Source organism: Cotesia typhae, unplaced genomic scaffold (genome assembly GCF_013202065.1).
Source record: "Cotesia typhae breed Kobodo isofemale line unplaced genomic scaffold, CoteBio_Ctyphae contig_69, whole genome shotgun sequence".
Classification (NCBI taxonomy): domain Eukaryota; kingdom Metazoa; phylum Arthropoda; class Insecta; order Hymenoptera; family Braconidae; genus Cotesia; species Cotesia typhae.
In genome coordinates this window covers 708907-735088 of record NW_027423763.1, presented here as the reverse complement: position 1 = coordinate 735088, position 26182 = coordinate 708907, and the positions used below count along the sequence as shown (strand labels likewise).

The following is a 26182-nucleotide window of genomic DNA, read 5'->3' as shown; positions in this document are numbered from 1 at the left end:
TGTTATTATTGACTTTTGTAATTTTTATTTAGATGTTTTTTTATGTAATTAAGTGTAAATACTGCCTTTCGTATACATATATAAAAATATAGTTGTACAGGTTTAATATTTACAATATTATACGTATTAAAAATAGAGTTTAGTTGATATTTATATGCTTAATATTGATGTCTTTTTTTTTTTTTTGAATTTGTAGTTTGTGGTTGTTGAATACTGAATTATTTTTGTAATTTTTTTGGAGGACAAAATGGTGGAATGCTTCAAAATGGCGAGAAGTTTTAGTTTAAAAATATCCGTGCAGATGGCGTTACTGAAAATAGCTAAGGTCTATTATTCGTAAATTTTGACTTTAAAAATTTTTTGTGTGAAATTTTTATAATTTTTGACAAAAAAAAAAAATTATATAAAGTCGAAAAATTTTTTTGAGTTATAAAAACGTAATGAATAAATAAATAAATAAATTTTAAGATTAAGTTTTAGAAATACTGATCAAATAAATGTAATTGTACATTTGTTTTAAGTAAAAAAAATAAACTAGAGAATTATTTGTGATAAAAATAAAAAAAAAAAAAATTCAAGTTTCAAAAATTGATCAAGAAACAAAAAAGCTCAACTTTTTAGTCATCCAAAGAAGATTTCCAATCAAAAATACGGTCGCTAATTTTAAACGCTGATAGATTATCATCAAACTCTGGAGTCCTGGGTCTTATTTTCACAGAAGTGCAATACTCCTCACCGTAGACAGGCTTAAAAAAGTCTTCCAGCTTGGGTTCTAAGTCTCTTTCTCTCGGCTGAGGATCCTTGGTGCGAGTAATCCTCTCTGGTAGATGAGATTCATCAACACTCAAGTCAATCAGGTCCTTGAATATCGGTTTGTCAGCCGGAAAATCTAGCGCACTTGTCATCTGAGGATTAAAAAAAAAAATCATTAATAAATTCAACAATTAAAAAAAATAAATTACCTTTCGGACGACCAAATTTTTGTAAGGATCTGGCAAATGCTCAAAATCAGTCACAATCTTTTCATTTTTCGACTTTTCTATTCTCTTGATGGTGTTGACAATTGAATTATACTCCGGTCTGTGCAGCTTAGCACTTGCAGTAGAGTTTATAGCTGAAATATCAGCTTTGGGACTAGAAACAGCTGGCAAACTACGTGTGACGTGTGTTTTCAGCACTCCAGGGCCCACGTAGACATTTGGACGCGCAATTGATTTATTTCTAGCCGTGGTGACTTTAATTTGCGGCTTTGCAGCTTGTGCTGATGGCTTTTGAATTTTAGCCACAGATTTTGACTGTAATTTCGGCAGTGTTGATACTTTTGGTGCTTTTGATTGAATCCCTGATGATTTTGCTGGAACTGCTGGAGACTTTGCCAAAGTAATAGAAGGTTTGTAAGGTCCAGGTGCTTTGAACTGCTGAACAGGTGGTTTTAGTTTATTTTTTGGTGCTTTCAATAAATTACCATGAATTTTTGACTTACTACTTCCAACTTTTTGATTCAAATTACTCAAATTAGGCTTTGCGATTTTTGTCTCGCTGTTTTTCACTTTTTCTTTAGCTAAATTACTAACTTTAGTTGGTTTTAATTCTTTGGGAGTTTTTATCGAGACAGAATCAAGAATTTTTGTTATTTTTTCCATTTCTTTTGAGTGATCACTGCTTTTCTTACCTGACAAACCAGCTGGAGATTTTTTCACCGCACCATTTTTCGTTTGTTTGTCAATTTTAATATTTTCTTTGTTGGATTCTATTTTATTAGAATTATAATTAGCTAGATCTATGGATTGGTTTAATTTGACTTGCCCAGCTGACGTTTTGACACTTTCACCGGCACTTTTAAGGTTAAGGCTCTCACGAACTTCTCGCACTAATTTAAATGGTTTTTTGACATTTTCAATGCTTTTTATGCGCAATCTTGATGACGGTGCTCGTGATGATGATGCCGAGTCGTCATTTGACTCGGATGTTTCACTGAATCTTACTTTGGGACGCGCAATGTATTTTATTTCAGACATTATTTTATGTTTTTTTTTTTTTTTTTTTTTAAATAATTGAACACTTTCAATTGCTCGCTAGTTTCTGAAACAAATGAATGAATTAATTAATTTCAAATATCATTGTAATTATGTGCTGATTATTTATTTACCGGATTGTCAGTGCAAAACATAAACAAAACTCAAAACATGGCGTAGAAATTTGAAATTGTGTATTCGATAAAGGAAACTCAACTATTTTTGCGCTGAATGCTTACAAGTGTCCTGACTTGTTTTGCAATCGAAGTACTTAAATAAATTAGTTTTTTTAATAAATTAACAATATCTAACTGAAACTTTTTGAAGGTTTCAAACAGTTGTAAATTATAAATGTACGTTGCGATTTTTTCATTAGAATAAATGAACCAATCAGAGCGCTGCGAGCAAAGTTATCATTGGCGCGAAAATTTGAAAAACTGGCCAATGTACTTTTACTTTTTTCCCCACTATTGATTTTTTTATTTAATTTTTGTCTATTAATTTTTTTATAGAAATTTTATTTATGTACAGGAAATTAGTTTTTATGGAATTTAATTTTTATAAAAGATTATGATGTATTCAATAATTTTTTTCATTTTCTTTAACAAATAAATTATAGCAAAACAAAATTATTAAAAAAATTGACTTGTAGAAATTTTAATAAATTAAAAATGCAATTTTTTAAAAATAATTTTTTTGTTAAAGAATGAGGAAAGCTTAAAACTAGATGGGATAGAAATTAAGAGATCGACTTATAAGCTTTATGTAATTTTATTAAATATAATTAATATGAGATTTTAAAAGTAAAAATTTCTAACTGTATGTACAATTTTATTGTACATAAAATTTTCACTTTGAAAATTTTCTTATACACTGAAAAAAATTAACTTGAATCAAGTAAAATTTACTTGAAAACAATTTTCATGATTAATAGTTTAATAAATTAATACAATAACTCGAAAAAAATTATTAAAATTAATTGTAAAAAATAAAAAATAAGGAAATTTTTCATATTTTATCGCAATTTTTTTCCATTAAATTACTTGATACTTTGAGAATAAAAACAAAAAGAAATTTAATCCTTCATATGACTATATAAAAATTATTTATAATAATTTTGTGGATTTTAAATCCATTCACTAATAATTGTATTCAATAAACAAAAAATAAAAATAAAATTAATTACTGATTACCGAATCTTAGAGATACTGATAATTATGTAATTCAGTACGGTGATTTATGAAAATAAACGATCTATATTTTTATAAAATAATTGTATAGCGTAGGTTGTGTAAAAAGTTGATAAAAATGTTCCCCCAACAGTCATTTCTGGCGGTCCTACAACAAAAAAAAAATTATAAATAAATAGAATAATTTTTGAAATTAAAATAAATTTTTTACGCACCTTGAAGATCATATTTTTAATCATCAATGATCTTTGACAATAGTCAAACTTTTAATCCTCGTAAATTGCTCATTAACTAGCGCATCTTCATCATCAGAGGTATAGTTCCCAAGTGGCATGAGCTGGTTGAACAATTTCATGGTATTGCCATAATAATCTAGCTGTATCATAATTAAAGCATTGATCGAAGGTTTTATGTAGTCAAGCCTTTTTTCCAGAAACCAGGGCAGCTCGATTAATAATCGCGAGTGCATAGACTTTAATTCCTGTGCTGCTGCTTCTTCGGCCCGTTTTTCGCGCTCTAGTTTGACGACATGACTCGCCGTTTTATCCTTCTTCTCTTGAAGCTTCTTCAACCGATTGTGCGCCGTCCTCCAGGTATTGACTATCTCTTCTCGCTTGGCGAGTGCTTCGGCGATGAGTGCAAATTCATCGCGCAATTTCTTTAGAGGCTCTATAAACGTTTTCTGGGACAGCAGATTTACATCCTGGACCGTTTTACCCACTTGAGTTGTTATGGTTAAATATACCTCGACGATCCGACGAAATTCATCATTTATGTGGATTAATTCACTGGTGCTGAGGTTTGTCGTCAGCCGTTGATCCGCACGGTCCAAATTTGTTATCGCTTCGAGATATCGTTTTGTTTCTTTGGTCAATTTTCGGATTGTTGCTTCTACGCTAAAATAAGTAAATTAAATTGAATTGCTAATTATTTTATTTATTTTTATTTTACCATTATACCTAATGGTAAGTATAAAAAATTTACTAATAATTTTATTGTAAATTAAAAAAAATTTTTTTTCTTAAGTACAGCTTTTTCAAAAAAACTTTAATACTGTCCCATCCCCTGCTACATTTAATTAACAATTATAAATAAAACAATAATTTGCTTCATTTTTGGTTATTTGTAATTGCACTGTCTATAAATCACGTAAGTATTATAATGTAAATTTAGAATTTCAAGAGAAATAATTTTATGTTCAGTGAAATAAAAGAAAAAAAAAATAACTTAATACATAAACGATATTATGCAAATTAAATATAAATTATTATAATTTATAATATAAATTATTAATTATTTTTTATATTTTTAAAGATTTCAAATTTTTTTTCTGATAGAATTTTACTAAACTATTTAAAAAAAAAAAAAAAAAAAACAATTATCATACAAACTATGAACTAAAATTATGAAAAAAATAAATTACTGCATCAAACGTTGGACAGCCAGATTAAGATCACGGTCTTCTGTGACAGAAAGCAGTGGTGATGCTGGAGATGGTTTTAAATTTAAGTAATTTTTTTTTCTTGGATTCCTATGATAAAAAAAAAATTTTTAAATAAAAAAATTTCATAATAAATATTGATAAATTTAACTTACCAAGTCATTTTTGCTTAAAAAATAAGATTATTATTATTATTGAAAATATATATTTATAATTATCTATTGACTTAAATTTTTAAATTTACAATATTAAAATTTTTTTAAATTATTTAAATTTACACATCACTTATGATTTTTGAAATCATATTTATAAACTGAAACTATAAAACTATTTAAATTAAATTAAATAACTATTTTTATTTCAAATTGTCATTTTTGACATTTTGTCAAATTTTGAGGTTATATTTTGAAAGGTTTATTTTTATTTCCGTCGATAAAGAAATTTGTGACAAGTATTAATTTTCATCAGAAGATATAGTGGAAAATATGACTAAAACTATATCAAACTCGCCGGGTAGTATAGAATGTACAACGGAAATAACAGTGCCAACTGTAAGCATAAACTACGCACGCGCCTCTATATTTGAGGAAACTAAAACAAGATGGCGTATGATGTGACTCAGCGGTTAGAGAACTTTATTTCTTTTTTTATTAATCGGTTTATTAAAACCCGGGTATGTACTTAGAGATTTGAATTGAGATTTTGCTGACTTATTAATAAGTGATTTATCGTGAAATAATCAAATACGTGTTTAAGTGCCTTCACCAAGCAATTTAAATAAACAAGTGATAAAAAAATGTCGGAGTGACTCAAGACTAAGCGTCTCAGGTTCAGGTAAGATCACTTTAATTTTTATACTATTTTGTTATTTATTTACTTATTATTAACTTTAATTTTTTTTTAATTACTTAATTAATTAGTTAATTGTTAGTGTTACTTTTATTTGGTGTTGTCGGGTATATTAGTGAGTCTTATTTTACTAAGCCTATTTCAATTATAGTCCATGATACTGATTGGCAATAGTACAGAAATTCACAAGCGGAACAAAAATTTCTTCAAAAAAATTTCAGTTAATTTGTGGCTATCTGATATCAATGATCACTTTTGATTTTTTAGTGGCACTTGTTAAGTGTAAAACGTCATCTGGTTAGAAAAAAAAATTCAAAATAATTGAGCGAAGAAATTTGAAAATATTCAGAGGTATTTAAAAAATTCAAATTTTTTATTTTTAATAATTTAATTCATTTTTTCTATCAGGCCAGATTATTTTTCTTTTTAACCAAAAAAATCCATCATTGGTCTTAATGAAGTAATTTTGAATCAAAAATCAATTTTGGAAATTTTTTTAAACTTTTTTAAACTACTTAAAAAGATTTAAAAAAAAATACAATTAACTCTAGCGAAGGAAAATTTTTTTGTTTCAAAAGTTTTCTGGTATATTCAAGAAAAAAAAATTCACTAAAATGATTTTCTTAGATCACGATATTTCTTTTTAAATTAAGTTGATCTCTTTATTAGTGTGCTATTTCAAATACTAAAAATCGCAATTTTTTTTTCTTTTTTTTTTTTTTTGGAAGCAAACTATTCGTAACATGATTGGTTGAAAATATCATAAGCATGAAAATATATGCAAATGCTATCGTAAGGCGCGCGCTTGCGCGCGCAAATATGAATTCTGGTTCATTAAAATTTTAAGTTTTAACTCGAAAAGTAAAAAGATAACTTTTTTAAATTTTTTATCAGCAACTTAAATTGATCAAATATTTACCAATTTATATACCTACCCAATTTTTGGTCTCCGTCCTAAAAATATCAAAAAAAAAAAAAAAAATCACGTAAAATCGATAAGGAAAAAAATGTAACACAAAATTATTTTGCATTGCTTTTTATTTATTTACAAGTGAATATAAACATTTAATTTTTTTATTTTTAATTAGACATTAAAAAATTAATTTAAAATTTATTTAATTTGATTATTATAATACATATAATTATTGAACGTTTTATTACTCAAAACTCAAAGTTATAAATTCAAAATACTTGTCAACTATTGGATTTACAGAAAAGTTTATCGGTAAAATCATTTTTAAATTCTCCTGCTTCCAAGTTGATTTAAAAATAAAATAATAATAATAATTTGTCACAGAATTTATTAATTTTGAATTGGTTAATTTTTTAAATTTACTCTGTTAATAATTCTACAATAATATTTTAAAATTTAATCACACCCAAAGTTGAATCGAATCCTCTTTCTTTAAATAAATAAATGTCGTTGTCTTCTTTTATGATTATTATTACCAAACAGCTTTAACTAATTTTTATTTAAAAATCCATCGTTATCCTTTTAATCATTATAATCAACTTCATTATCATTATCGTTATTAATATCATTATTGTTATTATTATTATTTCATCCATTTTTTTATTTAAAACGGAATAAGAGAATACGAAAGGACGCGAGAGTGCTTTTGTTAATTATACAAAGTCTTACAATTATTCAGTTTATTTTTTAATTAATTAATTAACTCTATTAATTTTTTACTTTAACTTATTTATATTTTAATTTTTAAGTGTTCATATTGTGTTTTTCAATTTTTTAATTATTATTTTTGTTTGAATATATATTATTTGCAAATTGAATTTATTTTTACCAAACATGTAGCATATATTTTCTTTATTTTATTATTTACTTTTTTTTACAAACAGGAAACGATTAGACACACAATTTTAAATGTCAGCCATTCATTTATGAAAAATTTTTTTATTAAAATTTTCTATAATTGAATGCTTGAGAAATTTTCTACATTTAAAAAAAAAAAAAAAAGAATTTTACCATTTTCATATTTTTAATTAATCAATAATGAATTATTTATAATTTATAGTTTTGTTTGTTAATTTATACAATTAAATATCACAGTTTTGTTCGTACCACGCAATATATTGTTTTCCTTACGTTGTTAATTAATTAATTAATTATTTAATTTAATTAACTTTATTTTTAATTTATTATTATTATTAATTTTTGACATTCACTCACTGACAGTGTCCTAAAATGAAACAACAAAATATTTTAGTGTTTAAAAAAAAAAAAATTGGACGGCATTTTTTTTTAATTGGAAGCCTGTGAATAGTTTGATTTTATAAATTAATACTGTGATATTTTATTTGTTTATTGCAATTTTGGTCCTTTAATAATAATCATTTCTGTTACCATAACATTGAAGAAAAACCTCAACCTTTTTTTTTTTTTAATCTAATCTGTAGAAAAAAAATTTTCTTGCCTTTCTAAATTTTCTGTGAAATTATTTAACTTTACTGACTTTCAGTTTTAATTCTTGGAAAGTATTGGATTCATGTAAAGGATTTGGTGATTTTTTGCTTAAAATTTTTTGCATCGTGTGTTTTTATAAATTTGTTGCCTTAGTTGGAAAATTAATGGGAAATTGATGATAATATCGATATTATTTCACATGCTTCTGTTTATGTAATTCTTAAGTTTTGAGCTTATATAAAATATTGTTATAAATAGAATTCGTTCTTGTAGAAAGAAAAGAGTTAACGAAAATCTTAATTTTTGTATAATTATATACAGAAATAAAAAATAAAAATTCTTGAAAAATTTTTTTAATTCCAAATTTTTTTTCAAATTTCGTCATTTAAAATCATGTTAAAAAATTAAGGATTCGTTCTATTTCTTTTTTTTATTAACATTCGAACTTTTGAGACAATTAAAAATTTTTTTAATTATTTAAATTTATAAAATTTTTAAATTTTCACCTCAGGTATTTTTTTCTCGTACATAAATTCAATATTTTCCAATTTAATTCCAAATAATACCTAAAATTATAATTTTTTTCACTTTAAATAAAAAAAAACTTAACTTGAAATATAAAATAATTTTTTTTACAAAAATCATTTCTTAATAGAGAATCCAACGAATAATAAAGTTTTTTTTTTTTTTTTTTTTTTTTTTAATATATTATATAAAAGGTATTAAATTATAAAATAAATAAAAAATCCAAAATAATTTTTTTTAAACGGGATATTTTATTAAACGAAAAATCATAAGTATAATATTATCAATTAATAATAATAATCAATAAAAATAATAATAATAATAATAAAAAATAGGAACTAAGGATAGAAAAAAGATAATCACAATTAAAGCGCGAGGTCTCTGGTTTCCCTAATAACAAAACGGAAAAAAATTAAATTTCTTTTACAAACTAGACTTAAAATTTTTCCATAAAAAACTAAATTTATCATTCGCATTCACACATTAATTTATTATTTTTTCCACTCTCACTTAATTGTTTAATTGCATTCACACTTGTCCTCTGACAAAGTTTATTAGATCAAGAAAAAAAAAAAAAACACACGCTTACCCGGCGTTTAACAATCGTTAAGGAAACCAAAAGAGCAATGTGACGATAATTATAATTAAGGATAATCATAATAATAATTATTGTAATATCAATAATTCGTTATTATTTATATAAATGGTAGCAGGAGTAGAATATTATACTTTCTTAATTATTAATAATTAATAACAAACTAATAGTAAACAACTTGAGCACAGGTGAGGCGTGATTTTATTTCTTACACGATTTCAATTTTTAAAAAATTAACTATTGTTCTCTTTATAATTTAAAATTAATAATTATTAATTATTGGCGATTGATAAATTTTATTTAATATATTACAGATAAAAATTTTTTGGCATTTTAGTCTTTACTTTAAAATATACATTTTTTTTTTTTTAATAATACATACAATATTTACGAAAAATTATTTTTTTTATTTAATCTGAAATCGGTACAAGTAAACTCACGCCGTAACAAGAAAATATCTACAGTGTTAGATTTTTTAAATTTAAAATCTTTATTTTTGTTCGTCTTGTTATGAATTCACTCTTCATTGTGATTTTTTTTTAAGTGAAACTCCTTTGCTCGTCAGGGTAAGAAATTTTAGACGGTATAAAAATTAAGATAGCAACTGATGGAAACAGTTTAATAAAAAAAAAAAAAAAAAAAAAAAAAAATATTGAAAATTGATCTCTCGATAATGAGCAAAAAGTTTCACTTATATTTTGTTTTATTTCAAAGCAAATTGACAATTTTTTTTTTTTTTTTTTAAAAAGTGATCAATTTTACCCCAAATTTTTTTGTAAATCATACAAACTTTATTTAATTTTAACAGAACATTAAAAGTAGTGATATTTTTACTTCCCAAAAAAAAAAAAAATAAAAAATAATAATAATAATAATAATTCTAATGGAAAAAAAAAAAATAGTGAAATTGGACAGCGTCAGTAATTAATATCTCTTCCCTTTGAAGGTACATAGAAATATTATTAATTATTTATATCAATATCAATTAATTTTATTAAACCTTGACAATTAATAATAATAATAATAATTAAGTCTATTTTTTTAAATTCACCTTACACACCTACCAAATATTAATATAATCAATAATTATAATAATAATTAATAATATATAATTTTATTTATTAAATTTTCTTGTATATTTGTTTTTATATATATATTTATTTATATATTTATATTTATATAATAATTATGTACAAGAGGTTGTCCATACCACTCATATGCAGTCAACACATTACAATAATTATTTATTTTTTAAATTGTGTTAAACTTTAATCATTCACATTTTAATAGTTTCATATATTTCGTGGCACCGTCAACCTACTCTACCTACACCAAATATTTATTTCTATCTGTCATTATTTTTATTATTTACTATCCCTATATCTGTCTCTGTTTCCTCGCTCGTTTATTTTGTCATTACAAAAAAAAAAAAAAACAGCGATTTGTGCCCTCATGAGTGTACGCTCATTTTTGTGTCATCTGTCTTTTTTAAATTATTATTACTGTTATTCTTAATATTCTTTTCAGTTATCAACATCTTTTATACACGCGTTCAAATTTAAAAAATTTTTTGATTACTGGTTTTTACTCTGTTGATCACACGTTGATTTTACAACTAAACGTTTTTATTTTAGAAAATTTTACATTTTACAGAAAACTTTAAAAAAGAGTTTTTTTTTTTATATTTTTATTTTTTTGAGAAATAAACAAAAATATATAAGAAACAATAAAACTGAAAGATAAATTTTCAATTTTTGTCTCGTCATAATTTTTTTTTAGAAATTTTACAAAAAAAAATCAATCAATATTTTTTGATAGGAAATAAAGCGAGCTACAAAAAAAATATTAATTGATTTTTTGGTAATTGTTTTAAAAAATTTTTATGATTCTTGCAATATTCTTTTCTAGATCGAACATTTTATTTTATGTTTAGTAATTTTTTTCCAAATCATAAAATTTTTAATTTAAGCAAAAACAGACAGTGAATCTTGACCCAAATTTGAATCATATTTTCTCGTGAAACTTCACCGACTTTTCGTAAAAACAGTAATTATTCCGTGAAATAAATCGAAAGAATAATCGGTCGATAACAATAACAATTAAAAACATCTAAACAATTAAATAATTTACTGTTTATCCTTAAGCCCAAGTAAAGAGTGTCCTTCCATGGACGCACTAATATTCCCCAAATTACTGAGATTACTAAGATTGCCCAAATTTCCCAAATTACCTAGGTTAGGTTGATGCGCGTAGTTCCTGATCTGATGCAAGCTGATCAGCTGATTAGGGAACGACGTCGTGTTCTGATTGTTATTAGTACCGGGAGTGACCGCGGAGGAAGTTGGTGAAGCTTTTTGCGTATTGAAAGCTTCGTACAAGTAGGGTCTTGAAGCCGGATGATGGCTGCCAGGATAGTGAAGATGATTAAGAGGATTTAGCGGATTGTGCATTGACGAAATAGAGTTAATGGATATCGAAGAAATAGGCGTGAAAGCACTACTGCTATTGGGATGATGGTTTCCTCCTCCACCACCTCCAACGCCAGGCGGTTGAGGCGTCTGTTGCCTCGAGTCGTTTTCGAGGTCTCGATGCCCAGTTGCGCCTGCGCCGCCGCCATTTCCAGTCGCACCGCCATGTTGTAGAAGCATGTCAGTCGGTCCGTTAGGATTCTGGTGATAGTCTGTATGATGATGATGGTGAGGTAACCGGTCGTGCAATTCACTGATAACGGAATCGGGGCTGACCTTCGGCCAGTAATGATGTGCTGCAGCATCCTGATGATGTTGGGCAGCTGCTGCCATTGCCGCGTGGATCGACGGCCTCAATCCTGTTCCGATTATTGGAGGTCTTTTGTCCGTTCTTTCGGCATGCTTCTGCATGTGCTTTGCTAGATACGTTTCTTGGGTGTAGCTCTTGCCGCAGTACTGGCAAATGTGGGTCTTGAGATGCTTTGATTCTTTGTGCTTTGGTATATGCTCCAGAAGACTTGGCTCGTCGGAGAAACACTTGTAGCACGAATTGCACTTGTAGGGCTTGTCGGTTTGATGACAACGCGAGTGGCTCTGTAGATTACTCAACTGACTGAATGCTTTGGTGCACCCAGGATGCCGGCATTTGTAGGGTTTGTCACCTGTATGAGTCCGTATATGCTGCTGTAAATGACTCAATTGGGTAAATTTACGCTGGCATATTTCACAACGGTACGGTTTTATTCCTAAATGTATCCGTGTGTGCTGTGACAAATATGACGAATTCGCAAATGCTTTTGAGCATTGGGTGCATTTGTAGGGCTTTGCTTCTCTCATGTGGATTTGCGTGTGTAATTGGAGATCGGCTTTGCTACCAAATATCTGAAACAAAAAATATTATTTTCATTAGATCTTATTTGGTTTGGAGAAAAAAGCAATCAGTTTTTGTCGTAGATTTAAATATTATTAATCTTGATTCAAAAAAGGCTACTCGGTAGAATCGTTCAAAATTAATGTGATAGTAAAATTTCATCGAATAGATAGAATTATATTGTGATACAAAAATTATCATAATTTGCCCCTAAAGTCATTATTTTAGGAGTTATGGCCACTTTTATGATTTAGAAACATAAATTATAGCTTTAAAAATTTATTTTGTCTTGAATATTGTCATCTTGACTTAAATCACCAACATCTTCATCGGTTCCAATTTTTACTTAGGTTCACCCTTTAATTCCCACTCTTAGTTTGAGTTATATGTCTTTTTCTTTAAAAATCATTTTTTTTTCTATGAACTTGATATTTTTGATTCAAAAATTTTTTTCATAACTCAGAATACCTAAAATTTTTTTAAAAAACAAAATTTATACTCCATAATATTTTGAAATGTATTTAAGAGTTTTTTGATAAAATCAAAAGTTGCAGAATAATTTAATAGCCAAAACTTTTTAAAAATTTTTGAGCATGACTAAAATAATGAACCGCTGTCAAAAAATTTCCTAGCAACAGCAACAAGGATTGAAAATGAAATAGTAAATGAATTCGTTAAGAATTGAAAGGGATTTCTGGAGAATTAGTATAGATTGTTGGTATTATTAATAACTAGAAATGAGTGTAGACAGGTGAGTAAGACCAGCCGAGTGTTACACGACAAGCTGACCTTGTCTATCATACTTTTAGCCTCGAGCCATAACTGACTGGCTTTTGCTCACTCTGTCTTTATTTTTTTATATTATTATTATTATTATTATTATTATTATTATTATTATAATTATTCAATCTGAGCTACCACATAGATTTTGTAACTCTCTTACTGTCACTCTATAATCTGCATAACTTAACCATCGTTGTCTTTTCGTTTCTTTGTATATCAAACTACCGATTTATCTCAGTCACTCATCGATGATCCGCTAATTCGATACAATTCAACCTCTAATATATTTAAACATTTATTTTATTTATTTATCATTGTTGTTATTATATTTATGCAATGCAATCATCTTTATAGTTCAATATTTCTTATTTATTGTTTATCAACAATACGATCGTAATTATACATCAATAAAAGTAACAAGTCATTTTTCGGCTTATAAATAATCATTACTTTTTTTTTGGCAATCAACTTTTAACTTTTGTAAGAGTTTTAAGAATTTATTTTATTGATAGTTTTAATCAAAAATTTTTTTTCTATTTTTTAGAATTTTATTTTCTGTAAAAAAAATTCTTGGATTTTTTTTTTCGTATTTTTGGTAATTAATATTAAATTTTTTTGATTTTTACAATCTATAATATTTAATTTGACCCCTACAAATTCAAAAAAATTTTTTAGATAATTTTTTGATAATATCATATCACAAACGAATGTCTAAAATTAGATATTAATAAATTTTTTACTGATAAGTTGAAAGCTATTGACTTGTTCCGTAACTCTTCGTCCTTACAAATATAAAAAAAAAATTATATTTTTCTAAATATATTAAAAATTGAAAAAAAAAAAAAAAATTTTTTTTTTTTTGGAATTGACAGAAAAATTTAATATTGTTGCAATAGAATGAAAATTTGATTTTTTATCAAACGAAAAATATTTATATAGCTCAAAAAATTCTGAAATTAAAAACTCATTTTTTTTTTTTAGTTTAAAATTTTTTCTAATCAGAAAAATTTTAACGTTGTCTAAAGAAAGAGAGAAACTTTTTAAATTTTTAAACAAAAAAAAATTTTGTACCTTTCCAAAATATTTAATTTCACGTAAAAATTATCACACAAAAAATCTTATCTAATTAAAAACGAAAACAAAGAAGAAAATAAAAACAATAAAGTTTCCTCAATATAAATCTACTTGCAAAAACTCGTTCCGACAATCGGGTGTCTAGTTCATTAAGATTGTTGCAGCACGTGAAAATAATTTTATTGTTTCACCTTAAGACGTCCGTTAAAAATTCACTCGGAATTTACAATACTAAAAAAGGCAAGTCCAACCATATAACTAACATATAGCAAACAATAACAACAATAATTTAAACTTTAGAGCAAGGTAGACAGGTATACATTATAATAATCTAAAATTGACTATGACTTGACTTAAAAACGTGTTCGTCTTCCTCGTCAACTTATTTAAACTTTTAAAAAATAATCTTTTAAAGTCTGGGTGTGGATGATATTTCGTGCTGCTGCTGATGATGATGATGAGATTGTTCTTAATCATCATCAGCAGCTAGTCTACGTCATTAAGGTCGTACCGGACGAAATATTTAAATTTAATTTACGAGGGCCTCGGGCCTTCTGTAAATCATTAAATAGTCCATGATTCCATACTTAAGACAATAATTACCGGTAAATTTTGATCTTTAAAATTTTTAAGGTCATTTTTTAATTTAACTTGATATTAATTAAAAATAAGAGATTTTTGAGATCTTTCTATTCAATTTAATAAAATTTTTATGAAATTTGATACTTTGTCTGATACCGGAAGATTATTTTTGAATTTTAGACTTTACTCATTTTTTCTATTCTTTTATATATTAGTGTCTAAAGTGTAATACAAATACTAGTAAAGATAGTGAAAAAAGAGACGGGATTATGTGGGCTGAAGAATGTGTACGAACTTGACACTCGCAAGGACACATTTCGAAATTATGTATACACCGAGAAATTATATTAATCATATATAATATCATAAATATATTAAAGGACAAATTTTTTTTAAAAGAGTTAATTACACTGACTGCATCTTTATTTTTCGCTTTAATTTTTGAACCTTGAGAAATGCCAAAAAAAACTAAGTGATTTTTTTAGAGCGTTAAATTTGCTATAAAAAATATTGATAGTATTTTTTTGATAAAAATTACCCTTAAAAATTTATGAGCATTTGAAAAGTAGTCCGAATTTTAAATTCAAATTTTATGTTTGCACATTTTTTTAAATTTTTAAAAAGAAAAAAAAGCAACAAAAAATTTTCTTTTTAAATAATTGATGTAATTTTTTTTTTTTTGTAAAATTGAGCCCGAATGATTTATTGAACTTTCTAGAACTATTTTCTTGAAATAAATCTAAAAGATTTAAAGTGACTTAAACTTTAAAAATCCACCAATAATTCATACTAAAAAATTAATATAAATTGGCTAGTTTATCCATTTCCGTTGGCAACAAGCTATTTTAAAATATTTTTTTAACCATAACTAAAAAAAAAAAAAAAAAAACATTCGTTTGGAAAATACGTCAAAGTGGATTAAATTCCCTTTGGGGATTGGTGATTGAAAAGGGACTACTTTAAAGCGATAAATTGGCGGATCTTATATTCAACCTACACACTAGCGTACAAACATACGTACAAACTTTATATTTTATATATGGTAAGAGTTTACGTCTAAGAATCACAGATTACGAGTAAGATCGAACGTGGGGTTTCTCATTGAAAAGATTCCCGGCTCTTGGGAGGCGAAGGGATCCAAGCCTAAACCTACGTTGGCATTCAAAAAGCCACTTATATGTATACGTATACATAGATTTTTTATCCTCTTTTTATTTAACTATTTCTTGGCCAAACACGTGACTTACAAATATATGAGAGCAATAATGATGATAATAACAATAATAATAATAATAATAATAATAATAATAATAATAATAATAATAATAATAATAATAATAATAATAATAATAATAATAATAATAATAATAATAATAATAATAATAATAATAACAGTAATATGGATAGGACTGTTGGTAGTCACACTAGACCCGTATGTTCTTCTTCTTCATCTTGATCCTCTTCTTAGTCTACTCTCATCCGTCATCGGGTTGTTTGCTGGAAAAACTTGAAAAGTCTTTGTCGACCTTCTCTCATGTCACTCAACTTTATTTTTATTTTTACCAACGATTTATTTTTTTTTTTTTGTTTTTTCATTAAAGTAGATTCTGGGATCAGTTTATTGTAAAATGTGATAGTAATTAGAAGAATTTATTGAAATTTAACTATAAAAAATCATAATTGAATTCGCTGGGATTTGAACACTGCTCCGTAAAATTATAAATTTGTTAACGCTATTAAAAATTTTTAAAGTCGGCAAATTATAGATTTTACCCCAATTTTTCTAGAATGAGTTAAGCATAATCCAAATCAATTAATTTCTGTATAAAAATAGTTAAATACTCGATGAAGAATATACGTGATTTGGACCAGTGAGCAACGCATTGGACTGATAATTGAAGTTCCGTGTTTGATCCCAACAGGTGTCTAGGATTTATTCATTTGATTAAAAATATTAAATTTTTTTGTTTTATTAGTGTCGGTGTTAATAGAGATATCACCCATGATGAAAATGACGTTTTTTCAGACAAAAAAGCGGAAAATTTTTAAATTAATTTTAAAAATCCAAAAATTACCAGTAACATTGAAGAAAAATATCTCAACTTAAAAAAATTTTTTTTTAAATCAAGTTTTCAATTTAGTCGATTTTTCTGAGTAATAATTTGAATTTTCCAATCGGTTGAAGATTTTTTGTAAAGGTCCTATACTAATTGCTATTGAAAAACAAAATTTGAATAGTAGTCATATTCAATTGTATACTAGATCAAATGTGATCTAATGAAACGAAAGGGACTATTGGTATTCATTTGATGAATTCATTATATGATGGATTATTTATTGATATGCTGATCGATCAGAGTCAGACACCTAGCTGGTACGTGATTCAGTCATGCTACACATATTTCTAAACAACAAATAATAAAATATACACCTTTTCCTCTCTCTTTTGCGGTCTCGCTATTACGTGGCGCAAGCCATCGGGTGGAGGACGTCTCGAGGCAAGGCCGAAAGATCGAGACGTAATATATTTATTTCCCTTTTATTTTATTTCAGAGACTAGTATATATACATGGATATTTAAAAGTTTTTTTATACATATATATCAAAATATAAAGTTTTGTTGATGTTGGTAATGAATAAATAGAGGTACAAAGGAATAATTAATTGCTTAAATTTCGGTCGGCGGGACTAAGGTATAGTATTGATTGACTAAATAGAGAAAAAAATTTTTTAAGGATCGTGTTGAGTAATTTTGCGTAATGAGCGGAAGTAAGAGTGCTCTTGGAAGGAAATATTTAGATGGATTTTTTTTTGATAAAAAATTGCTTTTTTTTTGTTTTGAATAATTTGAAAAAATTTAGAGGTTGATATTTTTTTATTTTATTAGATCTATCTTTATAATTTTTAGTTAATTTCTAACGTTTCATCTAAGCTCGATGAGCAAAATCGGTCTAGTAGTTCGAAAGTTGTGGATGAAAAATTGTTTTTAATGATAATCAAAGTGTTTTTGAATTATTCTCTGTAATTAAATTTTGTAAAATGTATTTAAAAGTTAATCAAAGCTTTTATTGATGTTGTAACTTACTTCTTCGATCGTTTTTTCAAATTATTCTTCAGCTTTCAATATTTTAAAAAATATCGACCAATAGTTACTTTTACGGGTTTTCTCTATGAATAACTTCTTGATAACAAATGGTATCTAAACTCCATAAAATGGATATTATAGCATCAGAAATAATTCACACTATTACATCTGTAATTTTATTTTCGTTTATAATTTTTGTCTAGCACTCTGAAGGTAGCTTCAAAAATTTGAAAAGGTCAAATTAATGACTATATTGTGATTTCTTTCCATCAACTGTCTCAATGTAATATCTCATTTAATATAAAAATTTACTGATGGATGAAAGTGGTATTAAAAAGTAATTATCGGTGAATTAACGATGTAAGCTTTATTGTATAATATTTAGACTTGATCGTCACTCTGCACTTGAAAGTTTTTAATTGTATTTATAATCAGTTATATAGATGTCAAATTTGTTCAATTGAAATAAAAAAATTAATACAATAGCTTATTTTTGTAAAAAGAGTTAAATAATATTTTTTACAAAAAAAGTTTTTAAAAAGTACTTGGAAATATTTTCGGTACTATTTCATTAGATATTATTTAATGATTTGTTAACTTTTCAATTGAACTAACAGTTTTATCCTACAGACCATGAAATTACCTTTAAACAATAAAATAATCCTAATTCAAAAATTCTAAATTGGAATTTAAAACAGCTGACACCTTAGAGAACTTTTATAAATTAAATTTCAAAAGTGAACTGTATAATTAAATTCTACTATAGAATTTATTTGATGATTCATGAATAAACTCAAGTAACCGCTAACAATGATTATAATTTCGTCAAATAATTAAAATAAAATAGACTAAAGAGCAGATAAATTTGCGAAGTAAATATTTGTAAAAAAGTAAAAAGAAATTAAAGGGGAATTGGTAGTCGGAATAATAAAACAGTAGAGCGTATAATTGAGGTATAGTGTAATACGTCTAAAGAGAATAGACTGGATAGGACTAGAGGATATAATGCCAGGATAGAGCTGCAAGATGAGATGAGATGAGCAGAGAGAATCAAGTAGATTTTTATTCCCAGGCACCTACCAGCTGCCAGATTAAACAAAGTCTGGCAAAGAAATACCCAGTCCCAGTGCCAGTAGACCAGTACCACAATCAGGTAATCTTTCTTGTGCTTATGCTAGTGTCGAGCAACAGTAATCTGGTCTATGTGGTGTTTAGTTTATTTTGTATAAAACATAAGAATAGATCAATGGCGGCGATGATGATGATGATGATGATGATGATGAACAACCGAACGAAAACCAAACAGGAAAGAAAGATCATCATAGTCATCGTAATTATCATGACGAGATCGAGAGGATCACAAAACCTGTTTTTAACACGCATCCAATAATTCTTTTTAAATATCATGTATGATGGTGTTATAGTATTAGTATTAGTAGTAGTATGCCTTATATATCTGTATCTATTTATGCTGTTTCAAAATTTACGAGCACTCGTTCTATCCGTTCCACTGACAGACCACTTCATTTTATTATTACGCAATTTTTAATACAGTAATGCTCAATACTTTTTACTCTTTTGTATCTGTATTTGTACGGATAATATTTATTTAGAGTATTGTAGTCTTTTCCGCTATTTTCATAATCGCACAACGGTTTTACGTGTTTTAAATTGTTCTACCGGGAATTGTATAATTGATTTTATTTTATTGTCGTAGGTTTTTAGGAGTGTTTTTAATTTAAACATCTTGTTTTGGTCAAGTAATTTTTTATACGAGATTCAGTATTAATTTCGTGTGAAAAATTATCTAAATTATAGGTAAAATTTTCACTAAACTCTTAATTTACTGTGGTTATAAAATTTTTAACTTTAGAATTTCGTGGAATGGGTTAGTCGCTAGCGCGAGAATCTATTATACGGGAGGTACTGGGTTCGATCCTACCGCACGCCAGAAAATTAGCTGTTTTTAAATTTAGAACCAAGATCATTTTTAAAAAATGTTTTCTTTCGATAAATAAAAAATTTTTTTAATTTTTATTAAATTAAGATTTAAAAGTTCGATATTAAAACTTTCCCATAAAATGAAGAAAAATAATTGATCGATTAATTAAAAAAATTTTTTTAACTTTTTAAAATGAACAACGTGGCTAGGTAGTAAAAAATTTAAATCTTAATTAAAGTCATAAATTTAATATTAAATTCCAATAATTGTGCCAAGTATTAAATATAAATTAAAGGATAATTTTTATCTGAAATTCGATAGATAATGTAAAGTAGTTGAGAATTTAATGTAAGCCCGAGTAAGAAAAGTTATATTATATTTAAATATTTTATGCATTAAAAATTACGTTTAATTGAAATGTTTTTCCTTGTCAAATACAAACTAAAATTTTTCTGTCATTAAAATTAGAAAAATTTTTTCGTTTGAAAAAATTAAACTTAAGATTCTAAAAGTAACAAAATTAACTGTAATTATTATTTAGCAAACCAAAAAAAGTATCTCATTAAAAAATGATAAAGATAAAGAGAAAGAGGTTCCTCTAAAAAAACTAAAAATAGTAAGTTAAATTTTTCCGAGCCTCGAATATTCAGCTTTTTAAAAAAGTTACTGTTGCATCTGATGAACGGGGGAACTAAAAAAAGAAGGCACTACACGGTAAAAAAAGTTTTAAAACAGAGGAAAAAAAATACGTGACTACCCAACGCCGTTGCTTGGATATACTATGTACGGCTTTCATTAAGAAATCGTTACCGTCATCCTCGTCCTCCTCATCAGCATCAACTGCATCCTCTCAGCCCTTTTCTATACACACCATCATCTTCCCTTCCGCTTATTCTGACTTACACCTGCAGCACTATACTACCACTGTCGTAAATATCTATATTTATGTATTTATATTAATCTGTGTAAGATGAAACCCCTTCACATCAAGTTTTTCTCCGCTTCTCATCTCTGATTTCCCGAAATTTCTCGAGAGTCACTATCCTGTCATTTTAACTTATGATCCCAGTACTACGATCCTTTTTGTTACTAATCACTGAGGATACCATTCTTTATTCTTGTTTTAATTTTTTTTATTTATTAAAGATTAGAATCAAATATTCATTTCTCGTTTTTATTTTTTATTCTTGAATAAAAAATAGAAGTTGCGGAAAATTTGAAAAATTTTAATGGCTTTAATAAATTTTTATAAATTATCATTCTTTAAAAATTATAATACCTTTTTAATAATATTAAAAAACTAAATTTTATTTTATTGTCAATCTACAATTTTTTTGATCAAATTTTTTCATGTTAAAATTTCATTAATAAATAGAAAAAACTTTTTATGGATTTTTAGTAAGTTTAAAATAAAAATAGTGATTTTCAAAAAATTTATTTTACTGCAAAAAAAAAAACGTGGAGTTTCTTTTATCAATTATTGTAAATATTTAAAAAATTAATTGTTTTAAAAATATCTTAAAAATTACTCAACGTTTTTTTTTATAATAAAATAAATTTTTTGATTAACTCTATTCTTAATTTAAACTTACTAAAATTGATAACAATTTTTTAGTTTTTTAAGAGAAAAAATTCTAGTATGAAGAACTAATCTCAAAAAATTTTAAATCAACAGTTTTGACAAGAAAAAAAATTTTCTAATGCATCTTAGGGGAAGATAATTAATTTTAACGCGAAAAATATTAATTAAAATCCGACGAAAATTTTTTCGACTTTTAAAGTTTTCTGATAAAAAAATTTGAACCTCACACACAAATCATAATCAATGACAATTAGTTTAATAAAATAATTTCCAAACTAATAACAAAAATATCAACAACAGAAGATCAATTATTAGGAAGATTCTAATCCAAGTCGCGGCCGAATCCGTTGGATAAATTGATCCCTATTGTGTGCGCAGATGGCTCCTCACTTGATAATCCCAGTATTGGCCGTGTTGGCGGTGCACATAGACACACACAGACACGCATACATGGGCACAAAGACGTAATTTTTGGACGTAAAAAACGTGAAGCAATGGGCGTCCCGCTAAAAAAATCCTCCCCTATAAGATTCACCACTCTCATCCACAATATCGGACTTTTTCTCTACATGCACAGAATTATATACGTATAGATGGTACGCTGAATACAAGGGATAACACCCCTGCTCAGTTTTACTCGATCAAACTCGTTTGTCGCTAGCAAAAGAAAAAGATTTTCTGTAGAGTGCGGTTTGGTAAAAAACGGTAATTTTTTCCTTAATTTAATAATATTTTTTGGTCGGCAATTGTGTAAATTATTTATAATTTTGTATTGGATGTTTATGATTTAGTTTTTTAATGATAAGAAAATTGATATGTTTTAAACTAAAATTTCTGAAAAAAATAATTAGCTTATACTGATTAAAATAAATTAACACGTCTCGAAAATTTTCTTTGAAAAATTAAACCCATTTGACTATAAAATAACACGTGTAATATTTTTAAAAAACAATCTGGATAAAAATAGCTTGATAAATTCTATAACTGCGATGAAAATATATTTTCCACCTATTTATCACTAAATTAAAGTAACTTATATTTTTCCAATAAACCAGCCGGTGGATTTTATAGATTATTACCCGCGCGTAATGGTCTTCGGTAAAACTATTTTCCTCTCTATAAACTTCTAAATAAAACAAAAAACGAATTTTTATCATTTAAATTTCAATGTCTCATTAATATTTCAAAAATTTCCACACCAGATTCCTCTTTAATCAACAAAATACTCTCAACAAATCTCCCCAATTTTTCCCCAATCAAATTTCAAATTTCCCAGTTTTCAATCTACTGTCAAAATTTTTACGCCTCATCAAATAATCACCCGACTCACTTCATAAAATTTACCATAGAAAAAACCACAATCCAGATTCTTATTTTCCTTCCAAAAATTAAAAAAATCATAAACCAAAAGGGTCCTGAAACCAGCAGCCGCCAGACTATTTTAATCTTTTCGCCGCCTATTTTCTCCATCACCCACTAGAATCATCCTAAAAGTTTCCACATTTTCCTTCAGCGTGAATTTTCAAAATTACCTCCCCACAAGCATCTCGCCTCTTCATCACCAAATCTGCGCTACATTTAGCCGCCTAGTTTTCATTTTTGGCGCTCAAAAAAACTCCTCAGCTGTAACCCAGCCTGAGACCTGTTACTTTAAACCCCTGGCAAAAAACTACTGAACTCACGCGCAAAAAATCCCTGAAAAAACCGAACCACCGTAAACAAACTAAAAAAAAAAAAAAAAAAAAATATGAACTATAATATCAAAACCAAATTTATAATTTTCTTCTTTTCAGTTTATATTAAATTATAAAAATTTTTCACGCTGCATTAACTCATCTACAAATTTTAACCTTAAAAACGGATGCTTAACTGAAAATAGAATTTTTCCGACACTTCCAGTCATCGCTCAAAAATTATAAATTTAGTCACGTCAATCTCACGCCCTCATAATTAACGTTTAAAATCTAAAATTATTTACAATATAATGTAAAAGAATGTCACACACTAACGACCCTTGACCCGCGAGGTATCAAAGTTAAAAGGACTTTTTAACGGGTCAAGTTTCAGGTTCTTTTTCTTTAGAAGTTTTTTTTATTTTATTTTTTTTTTTTTTATTCTACCAGTGAAAAATGTTAAAAAAGTAAATATCCGAAAATGCACACGCCTCGAGTAATTCGTCTACAATTTTAAGATCCTTAAGGTTCTAAAGACCAACGCGGGTAGAAAAATAAGAGCTTTACAGTGCCGTAAGAGAAGATCGTCTAGTCACATCAGGACCAAGGCGAAGAAGATGAAAGCGTAAAATAAAAAAAGTCTTACGCTGTTTAGTTGTAGTTGTATTGACAGCGCCTCGATTGTCAATTGTATCATTTATTTCGCTCCCGTAAAGTACAAAGTAGAAGAAAAGTAACAAGGACAGGATAGAAGGACACCAGGACCCAGTCGATTATTTTCATCATTTTTTACTCTATTTTATTTATTTTATTTATTGTTAGGAGTTCATTCGTAAGGTTTATTGTGACATGCTCTTTGTCATCCACTTCTGGAAAATTGCGCGGGAAGAATGAACGACATGAATCGACGACATCGTCTGTTGTGTCTTCTTATTCTCGATCAAGTTGGGCAATCTTGACCCCTCGGACACATGACTCTTCTTATTTTATTTTAACTATTTTTTTTTTTCGGCACCTTATTATGTTACGCCGAAACAATATTTTACTCGTTATAAACTTATCCCACATTTTATTTATTGCTATTATGCTATAGTCTGTTAAAATGTCACTCGGTGCTTTTTCATTCCTTCGGATGATTATTATAAGGTCGAATTTTCCGTCGAATTATTATACTGATCAGAAAAAAATTATATTTGATCTATCTGACAATTTTTTTTCAATAAATAATTTTTAAATAATTCCAACATTAAGAAATTAAAAAAAAAACAATTTTTAAAAATTATTTTCTCACTGATAATTTACTTAAAAAAAATTCAACGAATAGAAATTGTCAAAAATTATAACAGCGAATTTATTAAATAATTTTTCAGAGCTAATTTATTAAAAAAAAAATTTTTTTTTTACAATTTAAAAATTTTAAATAATTTAAATCTTTCTTTTTTTACTAAAAATTTTAAAACCACTTCCCCTTTTTTGATTTAAATTTAAATTTAAATTTGATAAAAAAATTAATTTGATAAAAATTTTAATTAAAATTTTTTTGATTTAATTTTAATTAGATAATTAAATATTGAACACATTAAAATTTACTTTTATAGATATTTTTGTTTACTATTTAAAATTGAGTGTAATAAAATAAGTAAATAAAAATATAACTAATCCCTTAGTCAAAATAGTATTATACATCTTATATCGTATTATACATCTCAGTTCTTTTAGTGTTCAATAATATTTAAGCAAAGAAAAGTATTGTTCTTTTAATTACCAATAGTTTAAATTTTTGGTATGAGTGCGTCATACTTAGAACAACACTATATTTAATATTTAATATTTACTCACTGATGGCTGCAATATATTTAGTTTTAGAACGAATCGTTTCAGTCAACCTCAGAAAGTTTTTACATTCTAATCTCTTGATTTTGTATGATATTAATTATTTTTTTATATACTTGCTCTATGAAATTATTAAAAAAACTCATAGATGTTTTTTAGTTTTAAAGTTTCTATGAATTATTAATTGTAAAAAAAAAATAATCAAAAAAATTTTAATTTCTAAAAAATTAATTTTATCTCTTTAAAAATTTTCATAATTTGTCTATTGACTTTTTATGCAATTTAAAAATATCTTTTTCACACAAACATTGTTTTCTGTACTTTACAAGTTTTATACACAGAGAAAACAAACTTTTTGCTCCAAAAAAATTTTAAAGACGACAAAAGTTATTTTGGAGCAAGAAGAAATTTTTTTTTTTTTTTTTTTTTTTCAGTGTATGAATACTTGTAATTTACTTTCGAAAATTAAAAACAGTACCACAGATCAAAATTGATTACTTCTAGGATCAACTCGTAGCCGTCGATTAATCGTTTTAGAATAAATAAAGAATTTTTGAATTAAAGATAATTAAAAAAGTTAATGGAATTTATAAATAATAATCGGTTGATAAAAATGAAAAATAATCAACAACTCATGGGAGTATCATCCTCAAACAGAATCAGTCACGTGGTAAAGCAAAAAACGTCAACACGGGTGGATCGTTTGACAAAAAAGTGGTACCTTTTCATCTTCGTGTGGAGTTGGCGGCGTAGGTGGCGTGTACATCCTTGGCGCGTATTCGCCAATCGAGGACGCGCCGCCTGTAGAAGAGCCCTGGCTCCTTGGGGGGCTCAGATCGGGTATTGCCGCGTGATAATCCTGGAGCCCAGGAGCAACGACTCCCGTGGGTACAATCGGCCTGTAATCCATCGTGCGTACCTCCATTTTGGTACCGTACGCGTAATTTGAGTAAACCAGCTTGAGGCCGTTTAACTATCACACTTCATAAATTAATCTCTATCAATTAATCCAGTTATTAATTCTATTAAACTTTATTATTTTTCAAAAATTTAAATTTCCCGCGAAATTCAAATTTTCGCGGTCAAATTCCCGCGGAAATTAAAATCCACATTATTTTTGTATTTTAACGTTTTTGAATCCACAATTTAGATTACACTCATTATTTTTTTCACAAAAAATGTTTTTTTTTATAGAAAAAAAAAAAAAAAAATTTCAATAATTTTTTTAAATAAAAAATTTAAACACAAAAAT

The 26182-nt window shown here is 26.7% G+C and overlaps 3 protein-coding genes across 5 annotated transcripts in view; all 3 read right to left on the bottom strand.

Moving 5' to 3' along the window:
* Positions 1 to 14: 14 nt before the first annotated feature.
* On the bottom strand, positions 15 to 2368 carry LOC141532772 (uncharacterized). Its single transcript, XM_074251270.1, has 3 exons — positions 2150 to 2368; positions 963 to 2082; positions 15 to 905 (listed from the first exon to the last, which is right to left on the bottom strand). The coding sequence occupies exons 2-3, from the start codon at positions 2016 to 2018 to the stop codon at positions 618 to 620; spliced, it is 1344 nt and encodes a 447-aa protein (XP_074107371.1). The 5' UTR covers positions 2019 to 2082; positions 2150 to 2368; the 3' UTR covers positions 15 to 617.
* Positions 2369 to 2980: 612 nt separating this feature from the next.
* Positions 2981 to 5000, bottom strand: LOC141532776 (bridging integrator 3 homolog). The gene is made up of 4 exons (XM_074251273.1): positions 4802 to 5000; positions 4629 to 4736; positions 3421 to 4101; positions 2981 to 3353 (listed from the first exon to the last, which is right to left on the bottom strand). The coding sequence occupies exons 1-3, from the start codon at positions 4807 to 4809 to the stop codon at positions 3444 to 3446; spliced, it is 774 nt and encodes a 257-aa protein (XP_074107374.1). The 5' UTR covers positions 4810 to 5000; the 3' UTR covers positions 2981 to 3353; positions 3421 to 3443.
* Positions 5001 to 8670: 3670 nt separating this feature from the next.
* Positions 8671 to 26182, bottom strand: part of LOC141532780 (zinc finger protein rotund) — a 75688-nt gene continuing 58176 nt past the window's right edge. For all 3 annotated transcript variants that reach the window (XM_074251277.1, XM_074251278.1, XM_074251279.1), the window contains exon 6: positions 8671 to 12387. In XM_074251277.1, the coding sequence (XP_074107378.1) occupies positions 11164 to 12387 (1224 nt within the window). In that variant the 3' untranslated portion in view covers positions 8671 to 11163. The remainder of the gene's footprint in view (positions 12388 to 26182) is intronic.